Below are 23,592 nucleotides of genomic sequence, written 5' to 3'. Positions count from 1 at the left end.
TTTTGCCAGAAGAGTGGAGTTGTTGACACAGTCTTTGTTCCAGAGCTTTAGATGGTCTTTTGGGCATCCTGGGCCCAGGTCATGAACCACTTGGGAGAAAAAACTGAGACCTTGTACTTCATTTAAAGTTCTATGGGAAGCCAGTGTAGAGAGCAGAGGACAGATCTATTGTGCTCCCAGTAGCCTGTGTTGCTGAGAAAAGAGACTGCAGCATTTTCTACTAATTGGAGTTTCCAGAGTGCTGAAGGTTCCATGCCCACCTATACTGCATTGCTGTAGTCCAGCCAAGTGGTGATGAAGGCATGAATAACTGAGGCCAGGTCTTTGTCCACCCACTGGGAGCGGTTGGGTCATTACAAAACCTAAACCTAATTTCCCCAATACTAATTTCCCCCTGCTGTTACTCACACCCTCTTATCAACTTTCTGAAATGAGCCACTCCCATTACCACTTCAAAAGTTATTTTTCCTCCGTTGGTATCCTGCTGTTAATTGAATTATCTCATTAGACTGACCTCACACTTGGTAAGGCAAATCACATCTTTTCATGTATTTATACTTGCGCCTGTATTTTCTACTCCATGCGTCTGATGAAGTGGGTTGTAGCCCACGAAAGCGTATGCCCAAATACATTTGTTAGTCTCTAAGATGCCACAAAGACTCCTCGTTCTTTTTGCTGATACAGACTAACACGGCTACCACTCTGAAACCTGTCAGGATAGGATGGAGTCTCAGCCAGCTGGAGATTGTGGCGGTTGCTATGTGAGAGCTCAGTGAGGAATCCATGAGTACTACTATACTACAGATTGAGTTGACCAGTTTTGCAAATCGTTATTTTTATTAGATTTAAAAAGAATCTTTCAGCCTGAAATTTTAATTAAAACAAATGCGTTTAAAAGTTGCTTCAGGTATTTCACCTGCTCCTGCACCCCATTGCTGCTTTTTGTGAGCTCACAGTCACACTTCCTGAAAGCAGGGGGAGGGCAAAAAACCAAAAACCCACACTCCAATGGGAAAGACCCACACAAACAAGGAAAATTCCCAGACTATAACTGGGAAATAGTTAAATTGACACTACCCCAAATGATCTACAATTAAGAAAGCAAAAAAAAAAAAAACCCTTGAAAATTGGAGAAAAATCTTTAGTTTCTTTCAGTTGCAATAGTTACTACTTCTAACAAGTAGTTAAAATATTAGAGTTTACAATGGTTCTTTAATTATCTGACTCATGTGAAACTAGCTTCTTGGAACCTACCAATCTGGAGCATCCATACTTACACTGAGGTAGGGCCATATCTTTCAGTCTCCTGTCATACTTCCTGGGGTTACCCAGAGTTGGGTGGCACTTCGCTACTACCTGTCCGTGCCCTTACTAGAAGGAAGCCTTTCTGAGCCTGACAGGGGTCAGAACCCCCACTCTACTGGCCACAGGCAACACAAGCACTCCTCCCTCAGCCTACTCAGGCTCCGCTCTTCCTCTGCAGGTTAGGCCTCAAGCCCTTTGAGGGGCCCCCTGAAGTGTCCAGCCCCTGGTCCACTGGATGCTCACAGAATTCACAAATCCACTGCTCCCAAAAGAACAGTACCTCCAGCTCACCAGTTACACCTCAGAGCATAGCTCTGCTTGATACACAACTCTTATGTTTATAGTGAAAACAAGTAAAAATGTATTTTATAAAATGTAGAGATTTGAGGTGAGCCAATAAAAGTATTGGAAACAAATGGATAAATATAAAACAACCATAACACATGATCTAGAATCTAGACTGACTTAATCCTTCCAGCATTTGTGACAGGGTCTGATCACCGCTAGTAGTCCTCCTCCTGGCCATCCTGGGGACTGGCTCTGCGAGACATTGCACCCTTCTTTGGAAGTGTCTTCACCCATCCTGTCTTACCCTGCGGCCCCTCTTGCTCCAGGAATCTCATTCTCCTCTTTGGGACTTGGCCTCCGCCTGGGTCACCATACATATTTCCCGACATGGGGTGATGTAACAACAAAGTCTTTCCTGGACAAACCATCCCAGGGAGTCTGCTCGGGGCACCAGCTAAAGGGAAGGACACGTGACCTCCCCATGTGACACCCCCACATGACTCCACCCTGCCCCCAGCCCAGGGCACTCCCCATCCCCTCCACACATTACCTGGAGGGGTGGGGGGGAAGGGGCTCTGTCCTCCCACTGTGCCAGCTCTGAGCATGCCAGAGGGGCAGGGCAGGGCTCCAGCTCACTCGGCTGCTGCCCCCAGAAGCTGAGCCTGGGTGGGGGGGCAGCCTGCCGTTGCCCTAGCCAGGCTCTGTCCCAGTCAGCCGCTATGTTGCACTGGGCGGGCAACGTCCCAGGTAATTTGGCTGGAAGAAGCTCTGGCCCCGCCTCTTCTGGCCCCACCCCACCTCTCCTCTCCCTCCAGGGCTGGCTGCGGGGCGGGGTGGGGGAGCACATTTAACCCTTCATGCCCCTCCAACAAGTCACCTCTGCAGGCAGGCCTGTCCTCTACTTTGGATTCCAGGTCAGGGGCCCTCCAGTCAGCAGCCAAGGCCTGCACTGTCCTACCGTGCTGCTTTCCCCTAAGCCCTCTCCTGGCTTCCCTGTTCTCTGGGTTCACCAGCCTCCCTCATCTCCAGGAGTAACTGTGGATTAACCTTTAGCCCCTTAATACACCTCCCTCCTCCCAGGGAGTGATTGCTGTCTACTTCCCTGCAGCTCCCTTCTGTGGTCTACACCCTGGCTTTATGGAAGTCTTGCCTGTTTCTGCCCAGTTGAGCCTGTTCCCAATCAATCCTCTACTCCCTGGTTGCTCCTCCAGGTGCAGCCTATGGAGTTAATTGGCCCAGCTAGCCATATTAACCCCTTCCAGTCTTGTGTGGGTAGACACCCTGTCACAGCATATTATATACCAAGGCTTGCCTTGTGATCTTCTGTTATGAGAAAAGTCACGCTGTCCTCTTGCCTCCTCAGTGGAAGGATACTATCTCTTTCCTTGCAATACCAGATATATCACCTCCTGCTCTGTGGTCCTTTCTATAGCTTTCACAATCTGTTGTTGATTTCGCAACTTCCATTGTGAGACATACAATGCACAATATATACTTGACCAGACACAGAAAGATAAGGGACTCCTAATCCCATGCCTGAACAGAATCTATCCACAGCCTGTCACATCCTGGTCACCCGTCTTTAACTTTAAGAACATAATTTCCAGTGTAGATTTAAGTTCCCTGTAAACTGCGCAGCCACGCAGCAGCTGATTTAGGGCCACACAGGTGCTCAGGGAACCCGCTTGACCAGGACCAGCTGGGGAATGGGTGCTTCTCCCCTGGCCCCGCTGCTGTGGCTGGAGGAAGGGGCTCCCCTTCCCCCAGCCCCAACTCAACCCCAGACCTGCCACAGCCTGGGGAGGGGCAGCCTGAACCCATCCCCAGTCCGGACCGTCCGGGGGAGGGGCGCCTCTCCCCCCAGCCCAGGTGCTGCTGCAGGGAGAGACAGCTGAGCGGGAGTCCTCTCTCCCTGCTATAGCCCCAGAGCACCCTTCTGCACTCCAAACCCCTCATCCCCGGAGCCCACACCCCAACCCTCTCCCCCAGCCCTGAGCCCCTCATCTCTGGCCCCACCTCAGAGTCTGCACCCCCAGCTGGAGCCCTCATTCCCCCCTGCACTCCAACCCCCTGTCCTAGCCCTGATCCCCCTCCAGCACTCTGAACCCCCCAGCCTGGAGCCCCGTCCAGCGTCCCAAATCCCTCATCCCCAGCCCCGCTCCAGAGTCTGCACCCCCAACCAGAGCTTTCAAACCCTTGCACCCCAACCCTCTGCCCCAGCCCTGAGCCCCCTCCCACACTCCAAACCCCTTGGCCCTACCCACACCACATGAATTTTGGTTATCTGCACCAATATGAAGGTGATGTGTCGCTCATCACCTCCATATTGGTGCACATAACAAAATTCATTCTGCACGTGTGGGGGAAAAATTAGAGGGAACACTGGTGTAGATACATAATGTCTTAAATATTATCCATCCATACGTTTCCATGTAAGCTACTGGCTCTTGGTAAAGACCTTACATGCCACTCTTTTGTTAATTATTATGTATATACCTGACGAAAGGATCCCTATTAAACCCAGTTGGCATCAAAAGGACCCTGGGTCACAAACTCCTTATTTCAGAGCCAGGCTTACTTTGATATCACAAAAACAATGAGGATTCCAGTACTCCATGAATCTGAAGAAGTGGGTTTTTTACCCATAAAAGCTTATGCTCAAATAAATCTGTTAGTCTTTAAGGTGCCATCGGCCTCCCCGTTGTTTTTGTGGATACAGACTAACACGGCTACCCCTCTGATATTTGATATCACGTAAACCTGCCATTATCTCACTTCCACTGTGTAGTCTCTCAGATATGCTGGACCATGAAACTTATAGAAATGTTGCTTCTCTTAAAGGAAAGACATAATTCCCACATTATTTGAAACCTTTTGTATTATTTTCTTCTATCTTTTATAGTCTCTTTGTGCCACATTTAGAAGCCTACAAAAGAATCGTTATTGAGACCTTTATTTGATTTTTAGTTGATTCTTTCAAATGGAGGAAGGGAAAAAGAAGACCTCAAACTCTGTGACAGATTTTATACAGTGTTAATTTTCATTTCTGGTAGCATTTAGCTTGCCTTCGTTTCCTTTCTTCCTGCCTCCCCATCTCTCTAATTGGTGGATTTTTAATTCCTTTGTTAATTCTTTAAATCTCTGGAGTAGTGTTTCTCTGTTTCATTAAGAATGTATTGATTTTCCTTTAATTTTTGTGTGTGCAATATACTCAGTAACATTTATTTTTTTTATTTTTAAGCTTGAAAAGAGAATTGACTAATCGAGAGAAAACATGCAGAGCACTTCCAATTATCTATGGCTTTTATCTGACGTTCTAGGACAAGGAGCCACTGCAAATGTTTTTCGTGGACGACATAAGGTTTGTGTGGAGTAAACAAACTCGTTACCGTATAATAAATATTTTTTTCAAGAACAAGGATCCTTGTATTAATTCTTAAATAGTCTTCCTGTCTTGTTTCCTTTGTTAATGCATGGAAGTTGTTTTGGAAATCCACAGGCTGGATTCAGTAAGAAAACAATCATTAAACCTGGCACCTGTAATGTGAAAGCCCTTGAAATCTGTTCATCAGCCTTTTATGGAAAAGTTTTTTGAATTTTTTTATGATATTTTATTTTAATGTCCCTAGTAATCAGGAAAAAATGTGTAAGATACGTGTTTTTAAACCTCTTTATCATTGTTATTAATAACCCAATCGGTATTAATACTGAAAGCATTTGTAAAATGTACCATTCTTTTTATTTGCTTTTACGTGCTTGCTCCATGCCTTTTGCATTTTATCCAGTTTGGACAGTGAAATTAAGCAATCATTTTCTGATTCTTATGCACAAGTACACAATGCTGTTTCTGGTTCTTATGCACAAGTACAATGCTGTTGAGTTTCCAACAATGCAGGGAAATGTTTAAATAAACAAGTAGAAAAGACTCTTTTGGGGCCTAAATTACTAAACGTATATGTCCTTTTTAAATTGGAAAGAAATATATATCCGTGTCTTTTTAAAGAAACTGTTATTTCTGAACTCATTTGGGTGGGGTGGTAATCTTCATTCCAGATAAATATTCTGTTTGGGCTCTCTTTACCTAAACTTCTGAATTGATATTTATTAAATATCTGAATTTATTATTATTTAATATTATGATAGTGCCCCAATGCCATAGTCAGGTTCAGGTAACCATTGTGCTAAGTATAGGGTAGATTGGTTTTAATGTTATCCAGAGTGCTTAATTATGTCTTAATCTCTTTAATTGCCTTACTAATGTATATAAAAACAGTGAGAAAAATAACCCAACTGCTAATACCTTCTCCTGACTATAAATTATTAACAATCATTTTATAATTTTACAGAAAAACTGAAAGGATTTTTATCTGCCAAGGTGTTTTTTGGGTGGCTTTTGTTTTCCCCTGAAATAGCTCAGGATATCACAAACTATAAAAGTATATGGAGTTGCACTGCTGTTTGAGATGTAATGGCTATCCAGTGGTGTAGGAAAAATGCAAAATCCCAGGATTCAGGTCAGCAGATAAATAAAGCCCCAATCCTGCAAACACTTTTACATTATTATCCCCACTGAATCCATGTGAGTAACTTTTTCGAAGATTGGGGCATAAAGCAGGAACTAATTTTTGTGTGTTGTTCTAAACTGTATTAATTGTAGTTTTTAAACTTGGCTACGGATTTGGGGCCTTACACAAATTTTCTAGAAGAAGATTTTCAATTAATCTTTGTACAGATAGTAAAATCTAAAGTTACCCCTCAGATTTCTCCATCTTTGTGAAAAATTACCCCCTAATCGGTGTTTATTACCTGAATTTAGATGGGAGTTGAGGCTGTTCTTTGTCATCAGATTATATATTTTGTCTCTCTCTCTCAAATTGTCTTGAGTTTGCAGTTCTTCATGTGTCCTGGCATTGTCTGTTAACAACCCTCAAGTGTTTGTAAAGTAGTAGCTTATCTTGAGCCATTTTTTCCTTCCTGCTTGTTTTTCCTTACAGCCCCCTATTAAACCAATATATTCATATAATAAACATTCCAATAACCAGATGAACATACAATATTAATAAATTATTGCGGAGAAGCTGCAATTATATCATACTTGTATATAAGTGAAAAGTGTTCTGGAATCTTTCAGGATGACTGGTACTGTATAAATGTTAATTATTAAGACTTTTTTGTACTTGACTTTGATTTTTTTAAAATAATCTGAATATTTTTCTGATAGAAAACAGGGGATTTATATGCCGTCAAAGTATTTAACAACATAAGCTTCCTTCGTCCTGTGGATGTTCAGATGAGAGAATTTGAAGTATTAAAGAAACTGAATCACAAGAACATTGTCAAATTGTTTGCTATTGAAGAAGAGGTAATTAGCTGATGTGGTTTGTAGTAATGCCATCCATGATTCCTGCATATGTATTTCATGTAAACTCTGCTGTATCGGGTAAGGCTGTATTTTTATTAAGAAGTATATAGGAGCCTTTTCCTACTGTCTCCTCTCCTTTTGCTGAGAATCTCACCTGATCTGGAGCCACAGATTGAAAGATAGCAGAGACTGAGTGGTGATACTGCTACTGAAATACATAACTGACTCCTAACAGCCTAGCACATCAGTACGCTTGCCCTGCTGTCTTTAGCATACAGTCAGGATCAGTGCAACAGGCACTGAATCTGATCCACTGCATTCACATGTGCATATTATGCAAATACTGTCCTAATTTATAAAATCTTAAATTGAAATTATTTAAGATAATAGATTTTAATTACACTACTGTATATTTTTATATTAATATGGAATGCATGCTACTGTTTGATTTGCTCTTGCTTGATAATTTTGCAGCTTATTCAAAACCCCTCACTTTTTAAAAATATAAATAAGATTTCAGGTGTTCCACAAGACCATCAGAAGATAGGCATCTTGCTGCATAAAGTTCACATAATGATAGAGCAGATGTAGAATTGCACCCAGGGATGAATTAAAGTAGCACTTTTCAAAGTGAGGTTGGCTAGGGGTTCACAGGAAAATGGGTAAAATGCAGAGGTCGGTAAAGACTTTGGGGAGGGGGAGTAATCAAAGGAGAGAAGTAAAAGTGCTGCTCCAGGCTCTTCTCCCACTGTAGTTCCTCATTTTTCATTTGCCTCTCTACACTACCTGCTACTCCGAGAAGGCCATTTTAAGGGTAAAGAAGGGCTAGCACCCATAATCTTGTGGCCTCCCTAGTTTCTTCTACACTCAAGATAAATTTTAAAATGGAACCAGTTTTTCTTTTCTTTCTTTTCATTTTTTAAAAGCCATCAGAGTGAGACTTGTATATAAAATAGCATCAGGTTACAAAGCTTTGAAAATAGGAGACTGTGACTTGATGTAATCTCTGGAATTATTAACAGTCTTCATATCATTGTCAAATCTTTATATTTTTTATTTTTCAGACAACCACTAGACACAAAGTACTTGTTATGGAATTTTGTCCATGTGGGAGCTTATACACTGTTTTAGAAGAGCCATCTAATGCCTATGGGTTGCCAGAGTCTGAGTTCTTAATTGTGCTGAGAGACGTGGGTATGTGGGATTTAATTTTTTAAACACTGTACAGTTTGCCCTGTTGCTCAGCTGTTGTTTGGTTTAGTTTGGAATTGGAGTATTAAAATTCCTAGTTTGACAATATAGATGAAATCCTGTGGATTATAGTATTACTTTTAATCTATATCAACAAATGTAGTTGCATTATAAAACTATGATTTTTTTTCTAAAAATTAGATTTTTTTAAATGCAAAGATTTTTTTTTTTTTTTTTTGGTCACACACTGGACTTCCTTCTTGACAGATCATCACATAATAGATTACGGGGAGTAATGAAGTCCACCATTGTCTGCCCCTATCACCGCAGGAAATCTGGCAATTAAAATACGTCCACTTTATCTGCTCAGTGTTCCAAAGGATGATGGCAAAACCCATTGTCATCTGTTGTTTCCTACATTGTAGACATTCCTCTGGGAAGAGAATAAGATCACTAAGGATTATAAACTCTGACCTAAAATAATGGAAGAAAATAAGTTTCAAGAAAGGCATTTTTGAGAGCAAGATGTACCATTATTTGCTGTTTGAAGAAGAAAAGGCAAAGATTATTAGAATAGAGACAATAGGATATTCTAATCCTAGTAGCAGTACTGGTCTTTGCCCTTTTCCTTTGCACACACTGAAAAACCATAGTCTGTGAAAGTATATATGCTTTTTTGGTATTTTAACATTTTTCCAGCTGGTTTTGATACATATGTACTAAATGCTGTACAACTCTGTATTTAAGTGGCTGGGATGAATCATCTCCGAGAAAATGGAATAGTGCACCGTGACATCAAACCAGGCAATATAATGCGTGTTATAGGTGAAGATGGTCAGTCTGTTTACAAACTGACAGATTTTGGAGCTGCGAGAGAGTTGGAAGATGACGAACAGTTTGTTTCTCTCTATGGTACAGAAGAATATTTGGTAAGCCATTTAATTTCTTACTGATGGACTTGTTGAAGCATGGGATATTTCTTAGTGAAAACTGAATAGCTGAGAGACAGAACCCCAGTTGGGAATTCATTTACCAATGACACATCTAGTCTGGTAGTTACTTTATAACATCAATCCTACCTTTTGCACCTTGTGTCATGCCAGGCCTCCACTGATCTGGGGAACAAGTGTGCTGAGGTCATTTCCTGACTCAGATTCTCCATGTTTCACTGGGTGATATAAAGAATTGTAGCATAGATTTATTAGAGCTTCTTTGCCTCTCCCTCTCTGGATATTTTTAAATGTTCTTGTGAACTGTTTGGATGATGCTGCGTATTGCTCAGATCCACTTTCCTGATATTTGTATTGACCAAGCAGCGTGCAAGAGCACTGTAACTTGGAATGTCCAGTGTAGTGTTTTAAAGTCAGAGTACTTTAATTCCAAAAAGTGACAGGTGAGGGAGCCAGTATATCTAAAATACTTACATTGAATTTGAAAGTAAGTATATTTTTGTGGAAAAACAGAAAGAAAACAGTTGTCCCCTCTGCTTCTGTTTCCATGCCCCTCACATGCCAGTGTGCTAATAAATGTTCTCAATGCTCTTTCTCTCTGTTCTTAATGCATTTTCTGAAATAGTAGTTTTTGTAGTGTTTCTCTTCCTCTCCTTTTGTGCGGCTTTTATCTCCTAATCTGTAATTTCATCTGAATTTTCTTGACTAAATTCCCTTTATTTGATTTTGAACTTTATTGTAACAAGGGTGACTATAAACGGCTACTGGCTCAGGCTGAACAATTTTGCAGTATGATCTTGAAGTGCCTGTAGTGTGAAAAGCTTATGCAAATTCTACACAGCAGATGCTAACTTCCCTTTTTGATGAAAGAAATGCTTAGAAAGGTGGTGTATCCTGCTGTGGTTGCTCGCTTGAGTTTTGGTCTTTATAGTTGTTTACAAAGCAAGTAGTTCTAAGTTTTCCCCTTTTTTCCCCTTAAGCATCCTGATATGTATGAGCGAGCAGTGTTGAGGAAGGAGCATCAGAAGAAGTATGGAGCAACAGTTGATCTGTGGAGCATAGGGGTGACATTTTACCATGCAGCAACAGGGAGTTTACCATTCCGACCTTTTGAAGGGCCTCGCAGGAACAAGGAAGTGATGTGGGTAATTTAGAGGGAGAGTTCTGTCTGTTCATAAATGAATTCAACCAATAAAAATATCTATAACAAAGAGTTCTGTGCGCACACACACACATTAAACAGTGTAAAAATAATGCAAATAGTAGGCAGATTTCATATTTAGCAAGGCTAGTGCCATGGGAAGATTTCATATTTTACAAGACTAGTACCTTGTGTGGTACATTAGACCTAATGATGCAGCAGAGCCTCCAGAAAATTGTGACACAACCTTTTGAAGCCTCTTGCCTTCTTTGCTGCGCTCGCGGTCCAGTACAATTTGTGAAATCTACCTTGTGTAATTTTCTTAGAGACTACAAAATTAATTGAATGTAACATAAGATCTTATATTTTCAGAATTTCAAACTTCTATTTTAACAAGTAGCTGCCATTTAGGTGTTTTCAAATGACCGCCAGAAATTTGGCCAATTGGGAGTTCTGGCATTGAGGAAAGTATGGGAGCTGTTTTTGGTATCCAGGAGGCAGTAAAGTCTTTTGCTGCTGAGGAAGAAATGCATCTTGTCTTTCCCTCTCCCTTTGCAGACAGGGATTTGGGATAAATTGGAGTTAGAGGCTTAATATTTTTTAAATGAAAGTTCAGATTCTAGAGTGTAATTATGCAGCAACTTAAAAATCAGCTGTTCAGCAACAGTTTATGCAGCTGCATAATTGAATAATGTACAGGGCCTTACTATCATATATTGTACATTTAATTTTTCAGACAGGCTATGAAGAATGAAAGCAGTTGTCTCTGATGTCAGTTCGCTGTTTGAATCTTCCTTGTCTCTACACCATGTGTGTATAAAGTAACATTTCTCCTAGAGCTAAATAAAATTTAATGCAGAGTTCTCTCCTTTCACACTTATTCCTAAATTTTCTGGTCATAGTTGGGAAAAAATTGTGACTGTACAAATTTGTGCCAAAATCTGTGGCTATTTTAATATTAATGTAATCTCTGCTGAACCCAAGCTGTATTCCTTTTCTCCCAAATGAACATTTTTGGTAATTCCCTAGAACGTTGCAAGTTGAATTCAGTAAATGCCTGTACTATACGGACATAAAAATGACTTTGACATTTTTATTTTTTCCAGTGAGTTCCTGGATCCCCTCCCTAATTTTTCTCAATCCCGAGTCAGCCAGAGGGGCTTCTCCAGTTCAGCATAAGGTGTTTCTTTTCATGAAACATTAAGTGTATTATTTCAGCACCTTTGCCAATCTGGAGATGAGCCCTGAACATTGTACTCCTATTGAGCAGCAGATTGGTCTAAATTCTTGTACTCGCTTTAGACTTTTTATTTACATTACAGGGTCCCATTAGACGATCCATTTACTAGACTTGTACTTGAAGAGATAGTAATTAAGGATTGCATATTTATTTTGCATATTTATTTTTGTAATATCTCATAGGTATAAAATAATCACTGGAAAGCCTTCAGGTGCCATATCTGGAGTACAGAAAGCAGAAAATGGACCAATTGAGTGGAGTCGAGACATGCCTATTTCCTGTAGTCTTTCTAAGTAAGCTTATTTGAATTTTTTACCAAATACTGCAGTGCTACCTGAGTAAGGTTTTTCTCATTATTTTCTCAGTATAAGATGTTTGGGACTCTGGCTGTCTCTGACTTTTTTCTTTGAATTTTTACAGCAGCCCTATATTATGTTTTTATGGGCTATGAAATGCCTCTCTTTCCATTCCATCCAAGTGCTTCTGTAACTGTTCATTTACCCAAGAGCACTCAAGTGGTGAAAAAGAGTAATATAGCCAAGAACCAGCCTGTGCAGGGAGGGGGAGAATATGCTATTGAACAGGTAGGCATTAGCTCCATCGCCAGAAGAGAGGATAATTATTACTGTGGATATACTGTAGTTTGTCTAAACCTCAAGTTTGACCTCTGTCCTCCTGCCCGAGTGTCCTAAAGGGATTCAAAGAGCTAAAAATTATACACATGAATTTAATGGGAAAAAAGTCATAGATTCATAGATATTTAGGTCAGAAGGGACCATTATGATCATCTAGTCCGACCTCCTGCACAACGCAGGCCACAGAATTTCACCCACCACTCCTGTGAAAAACCTCTCATCTATGTCTGAGCTATTGAAGTCCTCAAATCATGGTTTAAAGACTTCAAGGGGCAGAGAATCCTCCAGCAAGTGACCCGTGCCCCATGCTACAGAGGAAGGCAAAAAACCTCCAGGGCCTCTTCCAATCTGCCCTGGAGGAAAATTCCTTCCCGACCCCAAATATGGCGATCAGCTAAACCCTGAGCATATGGGCAAGATTCACCAGCCAGATACTACAGAAAATTCTTTTCTGGGTAACTCAGATCCCACCCCATCTAATATCCCATCACAGGCCATTGGGCCTATTTACCATGAATATTTAATTACCAAAACCATGTTATCCCATCATACCATCTCCTCCATAAACTTATTGAGTTTAATCTTAAAGCCAGATAGATCTTTTGCCACCACTGCTTCCCTTGGAAGGCTATTCCAAAACTTCACTCCTCTGATGGTTAGAAACCTTCGTCTAATTTCAAGTCTAAACTTCCTGGTGGCCAGTTTATATCCATTTGTTCTTGTGTCCACATTGGTACTGAGCTTAAATAATTCCTCTTTCTCTCCGGTATTTATCCCTCTGATATATTTATAGAGAGCAATCATATCTCACCTCAACCTTCTTTTAGTTAGGCTAAACAAGACAGTGGAAAGAGACTTAAATTCTTCTCCTTCCTCCAGAACACAGTCATCTTCGTAGACCTAATACCTTCCACTTAAATATCCAGTTCTTGATCCCCATAGAGGCTTATGAAAATGTTCCTCCTTGCTGGTATTCCTGTATGTAAAATTGGCTTTAACATTACAGAATATTATTTGATCATAGGGACCGTACCAGGCTAATTTAGGCACAAAACAACAATTTCCCCTCATATACGTTGCAGTCAAACATTAAAGGAAAAATGAAGGTGTTTAAATCAGAATAATCTAGCTCTCAGTATTTTGGTGACTAATGCCCCATTTCAACAGATGCATAAATTGAAGCATTGAAATGGTTCAATTGACTTCAATATGATAAATGAGAGAAATAAAATAAGTAAATGAACCAAAAATACGTAAGTCAATGGGACTGCTCACATTATGCCTAAGTACCTGGCTGAATCAGGGCCTAATTACTAGGGCTGTCATGCGATTAAAAAAATTAATCATGATTAATCATGTGATTAATCGCACTGTTAATAATAGAATATCATTTATTTAAATATTTTTGATGTTTTCTACGTTTTCAAATATATTGATTTAAATTACAACACAGAATACAAAATGTACAGTACTCACTTTATATTTATTTTTGATTTCAAGTATTTGCACTGTAAAAAGACAAAAGAAATAGTATTTTTCAATTCACCTAGTACAAGTACTGTAGTGCAGTCTCTTTATCATGAAAGTTGAATTTACAAATGTAGAATTATGTACCAAAAAACTGCATTCAAAAATAAAACAATGTAAAATTTTAGAGCCTGTAAGTCCACTCAGTCCTACTTTTTGTTCAGCCAATTGCTCAGACAAACAAGTTTGTTTACATTTGCAGAAGATAATGCTGCCCACTTCTTGTTTACAATGTCACCTGAAAGTGAGAACAGGCTTTCTCATGGCACTGTTGTAGCCAGCGTTGCAAGATATTTACGTGCCAGATGTACTAAAGATTTGTATGTCCCTTCATGCTTCAACCACCATTCTAGGGGACATGCATCCATGCTGATGACAGGTTCTGCTTAGTAACAATCCAAAGCTGTGTGGACCGACACATGTTCATTTTCATTATCTGAGACAGATGCGACCAGCAGAAGGTTGATTTTCCTTTTTGGTGGTTTGGGTTCTGTAGTTCCCGCATCGGAGTGTTGCTCTTTTGAGACTTCTGAAAGCATGCTCCATGTCTCGTCACTCTCAGATTTTGGAAGGCACTTCAGATTCTTAAACCTTGGGTTGAGTGCTGTAGCTATCTTTAGAAATCTCACATTGGTACCTTCTTTTCGTTTTGTCAAATCTGCAGTAAAAGTGTTCTTAAAATGAACAACATGTGCTGGCTCATCATCCGAGACTGCTATAACATGAAATATATGGCAAAATGGGGGTAAAACAGAGCAGGGGACACACAATTCTCCTCCAAGAAGTTCAGTCACAAATTTAATTAACATATTATTTTTTTTAATGAGCATCATCAGCATGGGAGCATGTCCTCTGGAATGGAGGCCGAAGCATGAAGGGGTATACAAACGTTTAGCATACCTGGCACATAAATACCTTGCAACGCCGGCTACAAAAGTGCCATGCAAATACCTGTTCTCACTTTCAGGTAGCATTGTAAATAAGAAGAGGGCAGCATTTTCTCCTGTAAATATAAACAAACTTTTTTTTTATTAGCGATTGGCTGAACAAGAAGTAGGACTGCGTGGATTTGTAGGCTCTGAAGTTTTACATTGTTTTGGTTTTGAGTACAGTTATGTAACAAAAAAAAATCTACATTTGTAAGTTGCACTTTCACGAAAAAGAGATTGCCCTACAGTACTTGTATGACGTGAATTGAAAAATATTATTTCTTTTGTTTATCATTTTTACAGTGCAAATATTTGTATTAAAAATTATATACACTTTGATTTAAATTACAACACAGAATACAATAGATATGAAAATGTAGAAAAACATCCAAAATGTATAATAAATTTCAATTCGTATTCTATTGTTTAACAGCGCAATTAAAATTGCGATGAATCACGATTAATTTTTTTTAATCGCATGAGTTATCTGCGATTAATCAACAGCCCTACTAATTACCATTTCAAAATTAATCTCCCTTTTTATAGGGAAGAGAGAAGTTGTTCTAGAGCTTCGTTGTAGGAAAAGTGGCTCTGTCTTAAATGGAGCTAAAATGAAATGGAGTTTGTAGATCTAATTTATATATTCACTTTAGTTATTAAAATTATTTCCTTACTGAGGAATATTGGAATGAGATAAGAATTTCAGAGAATTATCATGTAAATTGCATTAACATTTTCTTTGTCTCATTTTGTGTAGTACCCTTTCCAGTTGCATTATTGTCCCTAAACAAATATTATTTTCCATTGTGGCAGTTTTGATAGGAGTATAAATAGAAGTAGAAAAATACTGAAGTGTGAACCAGTAACTAGCTGTAATATACAGAAATGGTGAGTCATTTAAAGGGACACTGTCAACTTGAAGTCTAGTCAGTTTAAAACAAAAAAAATGTTAAAAGTAGTTTCAGGTACTATGCCTGTGTCCTTCTGTCAATTTTTGTGGGTTTTACATTAATATTTTTCTATTTTAAAAATATTTTTATCTTCTGTATTTTTGCATGGAAAAACATACGGGAATGTCACTGACTATACAGAAGAAGAAGAGAAAATGACTATATGCAGTGTTTTCCAATCAGTAAAGTAAACAAATGGGGAGAAAAGAGTGTTTTCCATGTATAATGTAAATTATAGTGGTATTACTTGTTACAGTAGAAGTTAAAAACAATTATCAAGTAGAATTATGGTTTTTAAGTTGAGGGTGTCCCTCTCACATTCAGATGCAGTTTGAGACTACGGATTTCAAAGAGCTCCCTATAACACTAACACAACCTGATTTTAGCTTCTAAGTGAAGTCTCTGCCTCACAGTTAGTCATTTCATAGTTGGGGGCAGTAATTTTTCCCATGAACTCTTGTGAAGAAAATAGAGTTGTCTCCATTAGAACAGGTTGGGAAAGCTGTACATTATTTTTGAAAGTGGTGCAGAGAGGCCATGTTTAGCCATCTAATAGAAAACTATTCAGCTATAAGTATGTAGGGTGGGATTTTCAAAGTGGTTTAAGAGCACAATATCTGTTGACTTTAAATGGGATCTGTGCTACTAAGTCACTTAGGCTCCCTTGAAAATTGCAGGTTTGATTTGTGTACACATACCAGCATGTTGTTAATATTAATCTCTGCATTAGCCTGTAATGAAGAACAGGTACAAATTCAAGATACTTAAGATGGCTGCTGCCCCACTTTAAAGTAATCACTTGAAATTTCCATAGAATCATAGAGTCGTAGGTCTGGAAGATACCTCGAGAGGTCATCTAGTCCTGTCCCCTGCACTCAATGCAGGACTAAGTATTATCTAGACCATCCCTGACAGGTGTTTGTCCAACCTGCTCTTAAAAATCCCCAATGATGAAGATTTCACAACCTCCCTCGGCAATTTATTCCAGTGCTTAACCACTCTGACAGGTAGGAAGTTTTTCCTAATGTCCAACCTAAACCGCCCTTTCTGCAATTTAATTGCTTCTTGTCCTATCCTCAGAGGTTAAGAAGAATAATTTTTCTCTCTCCTCCTTGTAACAACCTTTTATGTACTTGAAAACTGTTATCATGTCCCCTCTCAGTCTTCTCTTCTCCAGACTAAGCAAACCCAATTTTTAAAATATTCCCTCATTGGTTTTCTAGAGCTTTAATAATTTTTGTTGTTCTTCTCTGAACTTTCTCCAATGTGTCCACATCTTTCCTGAAATTTGGCATCCAGAACTTGACACAATACGCCAGTTGAGGCCTAATCAGCATGGAGTAGAGCGGAAGAATTACTTCTCATGTCTTGCTTACAACACTCCTTCTCTCCTTCTAATACATCCCAGAATGTTGTTTGCTTTTTTTGCAACAGTGTTAGACTGTTGACTCATATTTAGCTTGTGATCCACTGTGACCCCCAGATCCCTTTCCACGGTACTCTTTCCTAGGCAGTCATTTCCCATTTTGTGTGTGTCCACTGATTGGTCCTTCCTAAGTGGAGTACTTTGCATTTGTCCTTATTGAATTTCATCTTATTTACTTCAGACCATTTCTCCAGTTTGTCCAGATCATTTCGAATTTTAATCCCATCCTCCAAAGCACTTTCAATCCCTCCCAGCTTGGTATCGTCCGCAAACTTTATAAGTGTACCCTCTATGCCATGATCTAAATCATTGATGAATATATTGAACAGAAGCGGACCCAGAACCAATCCCTGCGGGACCCCACTTATTATACTCTTCCAGTGTGACTGTGAGCCACTGGTAACTACTCCGTGGGAACCATTTTCCAACCAGTTATGCACCCACCTTATAGTAGTTCCATCTAGGTTGTATTTCCCTATTTTATTTATGAGAAGGTCATGCGAGACAGTATCAAAAGCCTTACTAAAGTCAAGATATACCACATCTACCGCTTCCCCCCTATCCACAAGGCTTGTTACCCTGTCAAAGAAAGTATCAGGTTGGTTTGACACAATTTGTTCTTGACAAATCAATGCTGACTGTTGTTTATCACCTTATTATCTTCGGTGTTTGCAAATTGATTGCTTAATTATTTGCTCCATTATCTTTCAAGGTACAGAAGTTAAACTGACTGGTGTGTAATTCCCTGGGTTGTCCTTATTTCCCTTTTTATAGATAGGCACTATATTTGCCCTTTTCCAGTCTTCTGGAATGTCTCCTGTCTTCCATGACTTTTCAAAGGTAATTGCTAATGGCTCAGATATCTCCTCAGTCAGCTCCTTGAGTATTCTAGGATGCATTTCATCAGGCCCTGGTGATTTGAAGACATCTAACTTGTCTAAGTAATTTTTGACTTGTTCTTTCCCTATTGTAGACTCTGATCCTACCTACCTCATTTTCACTGGCATTCACTATGTTAGACATCCAATCACCACCAACCTTCTTGATGAAAACCAAAACAAAGAAGTCATTAAACACCTCTGCCATTTCCACATTTTCTGTTATTGTCTTTCCCCCCTCATTGAGTAACAGCCCTACTCTGTCCTTGGTCTTCCTCTTGCTTCTAATGTATTTGTAGAATGTTTTATTGTTTCCTTTTATGTCCCTAGCTAGTTTGATCTCATTTGGTGCTTTGGCTTTTCTAATTTTGTCCTTACAGACTTGTGTAATTTGTTTATATTCATCCTTTTTGTAATTTGACCGAGTTTCCACTTTTTGTAGGACTCTTTTTTGAGTTTTAGATCATTGAAAAGCTCCTGGTTAAGCCAAGGTGGTCTCTTGCCATACTTCCTATCTTTCCTACACAGTGGGATAGTTTGCTCTTGTGCCCTTAATAATGTCCCTTTGAAAAACTGCCAACTGTCTTCAATTGTTTTTCCCCTTAGACTTGCTTCCCATGGAATTTTACCTACCAACTCCCTGAGTTTGCTAAAGTCTGCCTTCTTGAAATTAATTGTCTTTATTGTGCTGTTCTCTCTCCTACCATTCCATAGAATCATGAACTCTACCATTTCATGATCACTTTCACCCAAGTTGAAAAGGAGTACTTGTGGCACCTTAGAGACTAACCAATTTATTTGAGCATGAGCTTTCGTGAGCTACAGCTCACAAGTACTCCTTTTCTTTTTGCGAATACAGACTAACACGGCTGTTCCTCTGAAACCTTTCACCCAAGTTGCCTTCCACTTTCAAATTCTCAGCCAGTTCTTCCCTATTTGTCAAAATCAAATCTAGAACAGTCTCCCCCCAGTAGCTTTCTCCACCTTCTGAAATAAAAAATGGTCTCCAATACATTCCAAGAACTTGTTGAATAATCTGTGCCCTGCTGTGTTATTTTCCCAACATATGTCTGGGTAGTTGAAATCCCCCATCACCACCAAGTCCTGTGCTTTGAATGATTTTGTTAGTTGTTTAAAAAAAGCTTCATTCACCTCTTCTTCCTGGTTTGGTGGTCTGTAGTAGACCCCTACCATGACATCACCCTTGTTTTTTACCCCTTTTATCCTTACCCAGACCAACCTAAACTACTTTTGCTGCTAAACCCATTTTTTTCTTGTCCTATCCTCAGAGGTTAAGGAGAATATTTTTTTCTTCCTCCTCCTTGTAACAATCTTTTATGTACTTGAAAACTGTTACCATGCCCCTACTCTCTTCTCTTCTCCAGACTGAACGAACCCAGTTTTTTCAATCTTCCCTCATAGGTCATGTTTTCTAGACCTTTAATCATTTTTGTTCCTCTTCACTGGACTTTCTCCAGTTTAGAATCATAGAAGATTAGAGCTGGAAGAGACCTCAGGAGGTCATCTAGTCCAACCCTCTGCTCAAAGCAGGAGCAACCCCAACTTAATTGTATCACATATCACAATTTGTCCACATCTTTCCTAAAGTGTAGCATCCAGAACTGGACGCAATACTCCAGTTGAAGCCTAACCAGCACAAAGTAGAGCAGAAAAATTACTTCTTGTGTCTTGCTTACAACACTCCTGCTAATACATCCCAGAATAATATTTGCTTTTTTTGCAACAGTGCTACACTGGTGACTCATTTAGATTGTAATCCACTCTGATCCCAAGATTCCTTTCCACAGTACGCCTTCCTAGGCAGTCATTTCCCATTTTGTCTGTGTGCAACTGATTGTTCCTTCCTAAGTGGAGTACTTTGCATTTGTCCTTATTGAATTTCATCCTGTTTACTTCAGACCATTTCTTTGAGTGCTTCTTGCCCCTATCCCTGCCTTCATGATGAAATTAGGATTCAGTTTTGCCAAATTCCAAAGGCAAAATATTTGGTACTCAAATTTCAAAAAAGTGAATATGGTATGTACTGTCCCTATTCAGGAAGAACAGTGGGCAATGTTGTTGAACAGAAGCTGTCAAACAGTAAAGGAAAGGAATGTTGTAGAATTTCTCAAAGCACAAAAACATCCTACTTGTGATCTGTCCAATAGGGAGATCTTATAATGTCAGAATGAGAAACATTCCAATGTGTGTTGTCTCTTTTTTGTGTATCCACAGGGGCCTGCAAGTACTGCTCACACCTGTTCTTGCAAACATTCTTGAAGCAGATCAGGAAAAATGCTGGGGATTTGACCAGTTTTTTGCAGAGACCAGTGACATACTCCACCGAAGAATAATTCATGTCTTTTCACTACAGCAAATGACCTCACACAAAGTTTATATTCACAGCTATAATACGTAAGCATTCTTTCCATATTTTCACTACTTCTGTCTTATCCAGGCAAATAATGCTGTGACCTCAGATCACATCAGTTTGACAGATTCAGTAGCCATTCCTTGACAGTTATCTGGTTGGGGGGAAGAGAAATGCATGATGATGATGATGTGTGCTGCAAGCTTGTAAGGCCTTCCCATGTCAAGCACTGTGTGTGTATATATGTATGTGTGTATGTGTATATATATATATATATATATAATATGATGTGAATAGGTGTACATTATTTCTTTTGGTCTGGCCTCTTATTGGTTTGTCCCTTTCTTTTTCTCTGTGATTCAGCCTTTGGCAACAGAGCCCAAGTACTATGTTCTCGAAGAAATTGTGACAGGGCAAGGTCCCGCTCCTGTCTTCTGCTGTGTCAGACTATTTGGAGACTTTCAGTTGTTATTCACCACAGTGTAGTTTATTTACATTGCTTTCCCCGCCACCTTTAGAGATCTATACACCATATTTACAGCATCATATTACACATATATCACCCCTCTGCTGAGGAGACAGAAGAGATCTCTCTGTCCCAAGATCCTTCTTAGTTCTGGCTCTGTTAGCCTATATCTATAGCCCACATTGGTTCCTTCCTGTGGTTTCTTCTGTGTTCTGCATTAATGTGCCAATTAGCTCATTAGTCCTCTTCCAGCTCATTTTAATCCACTGGTTAGGCACAGTTAGGTCCATCCAGGGGGAATTAATTGATGTGGTCAGAGTGGTGACTCAGCTGTTTTGATTGCAGCACTCTGTCACAGGAATCTTTTGTAATGCTTCTCTTTGATCAGTCTTACCATTTTTAATTAGATTGCTTTTCTGTTTTGTATTTTTTCTGTTTAACTATACACCTTAAGTGCCAAAAACATGTTGGTGCTGTACAAGAAACAAATTGTAAACTCTTCAGGGCAGGGACTTTCTTCAATCTAAAATATTTTAAAGATATGAAACTTTTTAAAGGATCTATTTTGTTTCTTCTCACACTGTCATTGAGCTCCAATCTAGCTTTTCTCTTCACAAATTCCGCTTCTACTGTTCCTTAAGAAAAATCTGTCTTTTTATCATATGGATTCTTAAAAAGGGTGGATAACAATATTTGTAACTGGTTCAGACCTATTTTAGTATGTATATTCTCATGCTTCAGGGTGTAAGATCATCACCTGCAGGTGTCATGAAGATTTGTTCTGTAATGCACAGCACTGGACAATTGACTAGGTCAGCGTTTCTCAAACTGGGGTCTGTGAGGGTACTCCAAGGGGTCCACGGGCCCCACTGATCAACTCCTCCCTCTCCCTCCCAGCACCTCCTGCACTCCGGGGAACAGCTGTTCAGCAGCGTGCAGGAGACTCTGGGAGTGAGGGGAAGGAGCAGGGACAGGGTGCACTCGGGCTAGGGGGCAGAATCATGTTCAGGGCTGCTGGTCCCACTGATCAATTCCTCCCCCTCCCTCCCAGTGCCTCCTGCACACGGGTGAACAGCTGTTCAGTGGTGTGCAGGATGGGGGGGCAAGGATTGGGGATGGGGTGTGCTCGAGGGAGGAGGCAAGGAAGAAGAGGGGCAGAGGTGGAGCAGAGGCGGGAAGAAGTGGGATGGGGTGGAGCCTTGGGGGAGGGAGGAAGGAAGGTGGAGCCTGGAGCTGAGCGCAGGACCTGGGGGACCTCAAAAAAATTTACATCAAAATGCGGCTCCTCGGGTTGTTAAAGTTTGAGAAGTGCTGGACTAGGTGATAGATTATGGCCAGTAAGTATTATTGGCCACTGTTGGAAATAGGATACCAGAGTTGAAGAACTGATTGTCTCTAGTACAACAAATGCTTTATTTCCTGGTCACTAGTGCTCCATGATCTGCACTGGCTACCTGTGAGTTTCTAGTTTGCATTCAAGGTGCTGGGTTTGATATATAAATGCCCTAAATGTTCTGTGACTTCACTTCTTGAGACACTGCCTTTCTCCTTGTGCCATACTGCCACACTTGCGATCAGTAGAGCTGACTCCGTCAACTTAAGAGAGGGGCTGAGAGTAGAGTGTTCTCTGTGAGAGGCTCCGAGCTCTGGGTTAGGCTTCCATCACTGGGTCCAAAGTCACCCTATTTTTTTGCCCTTCAAAACATATCTATTTATGCAGGCTGTTGCAGAGATGGGCCTTTGAGAGAAATCAGATGTGTGGAGAGGAGTTTGGTGTTCTGCAGGCAATTTAATTTAATTTTTGTAATTTTTGCAGGAGTTCCCAGAATCTTAGGTAGGCTGCACACTGCTTATTATTTGTATAAATCTAATAAGTTATATAGGAACAAAACCAATACTTAATTCACTAAATATAAAAGGTATATTTTAAAAAAAAAACTATGAATTGTTTGCACTCTGTTGCATTTTAGTGAATTTGATCTGATTGTTTCCTAAGTGTAATGTTTTTCTTACAGAGCTGCCATATTTCATGAATTGGTCTACAAACAGACAAAAATAACTTCTCAGAACCAAGAAATGATATACGAAGGCCGCCGTCTAGTACTAGAGCCTGGAAGATTGGCACAACATTTTCCCAAAACCACTGAAGAAAATCCTATAATTATAATAAGCAGAGAGGCTGCAAACATCATAGGATTAATCTATGAAGAAAGTATGTTGAAGTCTTTTCTGACTGTTGTTAAATAAACAAGATTAGGCTGCTTATAAATGTTCTTTGAAAATAGGATTGATTACTGAATATTTCTGACCTCTGATAAATATATTAAAATCTTGGATCAAGAGTTTGTCCATATTTAGGCACCTAAACAGGCCTGGTTTTCCTAAGTGCTGAGTATCCATCGCTTCCCATTGACATCAATAGATGCTGCTGGGTGCTCAGCACTCAGAAAAATCAGGCCACTTATTTTGATGCTTAAATATGCATTTAAAATCTAATTTTAGACAATTTTTTTTAAAAGTCCTGGTCCCTGAGCATTAATATAGGTAGGATTTAGTAATTTGCATAGAATTCTACAATCCTTTTGTGAACCACAGTATTTAAATAAGTTGAAAGGAATTTTATAAAATAGCACTCCTAACTAATGTTGTTCTAATTTCCAGTAATATCTGGAAATGCAAGTGTTCTTGAGCTCTGATTAGTCTTTCTAGTCTTTTAACAGAAGCAGTTCTTACTAAATTTGATGTTTCACTGAACACATAAAAGAAATGTTTCTAAACCAAAACTTATATTGTGTATGCACTAATGTATTACAGACTTATTACATATGAAATATAAAATAAAAGTCCATCTCTTATGTTTCAGTTTCACTTCCTAAAGTACATCAGCGGTATGACTTGGACAGTGATGCCAGTATGGCTAAAGTGAGTATTTA

General features: G+C 39.7%; 1 protein-coding gene across 4 annotated transcripts in view; it reads left to right on the top strand.

The window, feature by feature from the left end:
• Positions 1 to 23,592, top strand: part of TBK1 (TANK binding kinase 1) — a 55,888-nt gene that overhangs the window by 11,618 nt on the left and 20,678 nt on the right. For all 4 annotated transcript variants that reach the window (XM_048835922.2, XM_048835919.2, XM_048835921.2 and 1 more), the window contains 9 exons: positions 4,835 to 4,954; positions 6,815 to 6,955; positions 8,020 to 8,149; positions 8,894 to 9,075; positions 10,077 to 10,237; positions 11,660 to 11,770; positions 20,058 to 20,237; positions 22,675 to 22,871; positions 23,523 to 23,581. In XM_048835922.2, the coding sequence (XP_048691879.1) occupies positions 4,868 to 4,954; positions 6,815 to 6,955; positions 8,020 to 8,149; positions 8,894 to 9,075; positions 10,077 to 10,237; positions 11,660 to 11,770; positions 20,058 to 20,237; positions 22,675 to 22,871; positions 23,523 to 23,581 (1,248 nt within the window). In that variant the 5' untranslated portion in view covers positions 4,835 to 4,867. The remainder of the gene's footprint in view (positions 1 to 4,834; positions 4,955 to 6,814; positions 6,956 to 8,019; positions 8,150 to 8,893; positions 9,076 to 10,076; positions 10,238 to 11,659; positions 11,771 to 20,057; positions 20,238 to 22,674; positions 22,872 to 23,522; positions 23,582 to 23,592) is intronic.

Source organism: Caretta caretta, chromosome 1 (assembly GCF_965140235.1).
Source record: "Caretta caretta isolate rCarCar2 chromosome 1, rCarCar1.hap1, whole genome shotgun sequence".
Lineage (NCBI taxonomy): Eukaryota > Metazoa > Chordata > Testudines > Cheloniidae > Caretta > Caretta caretta.
This window is presented reverse-complemented; position numbering and strand designations above follow the sequence as displayed.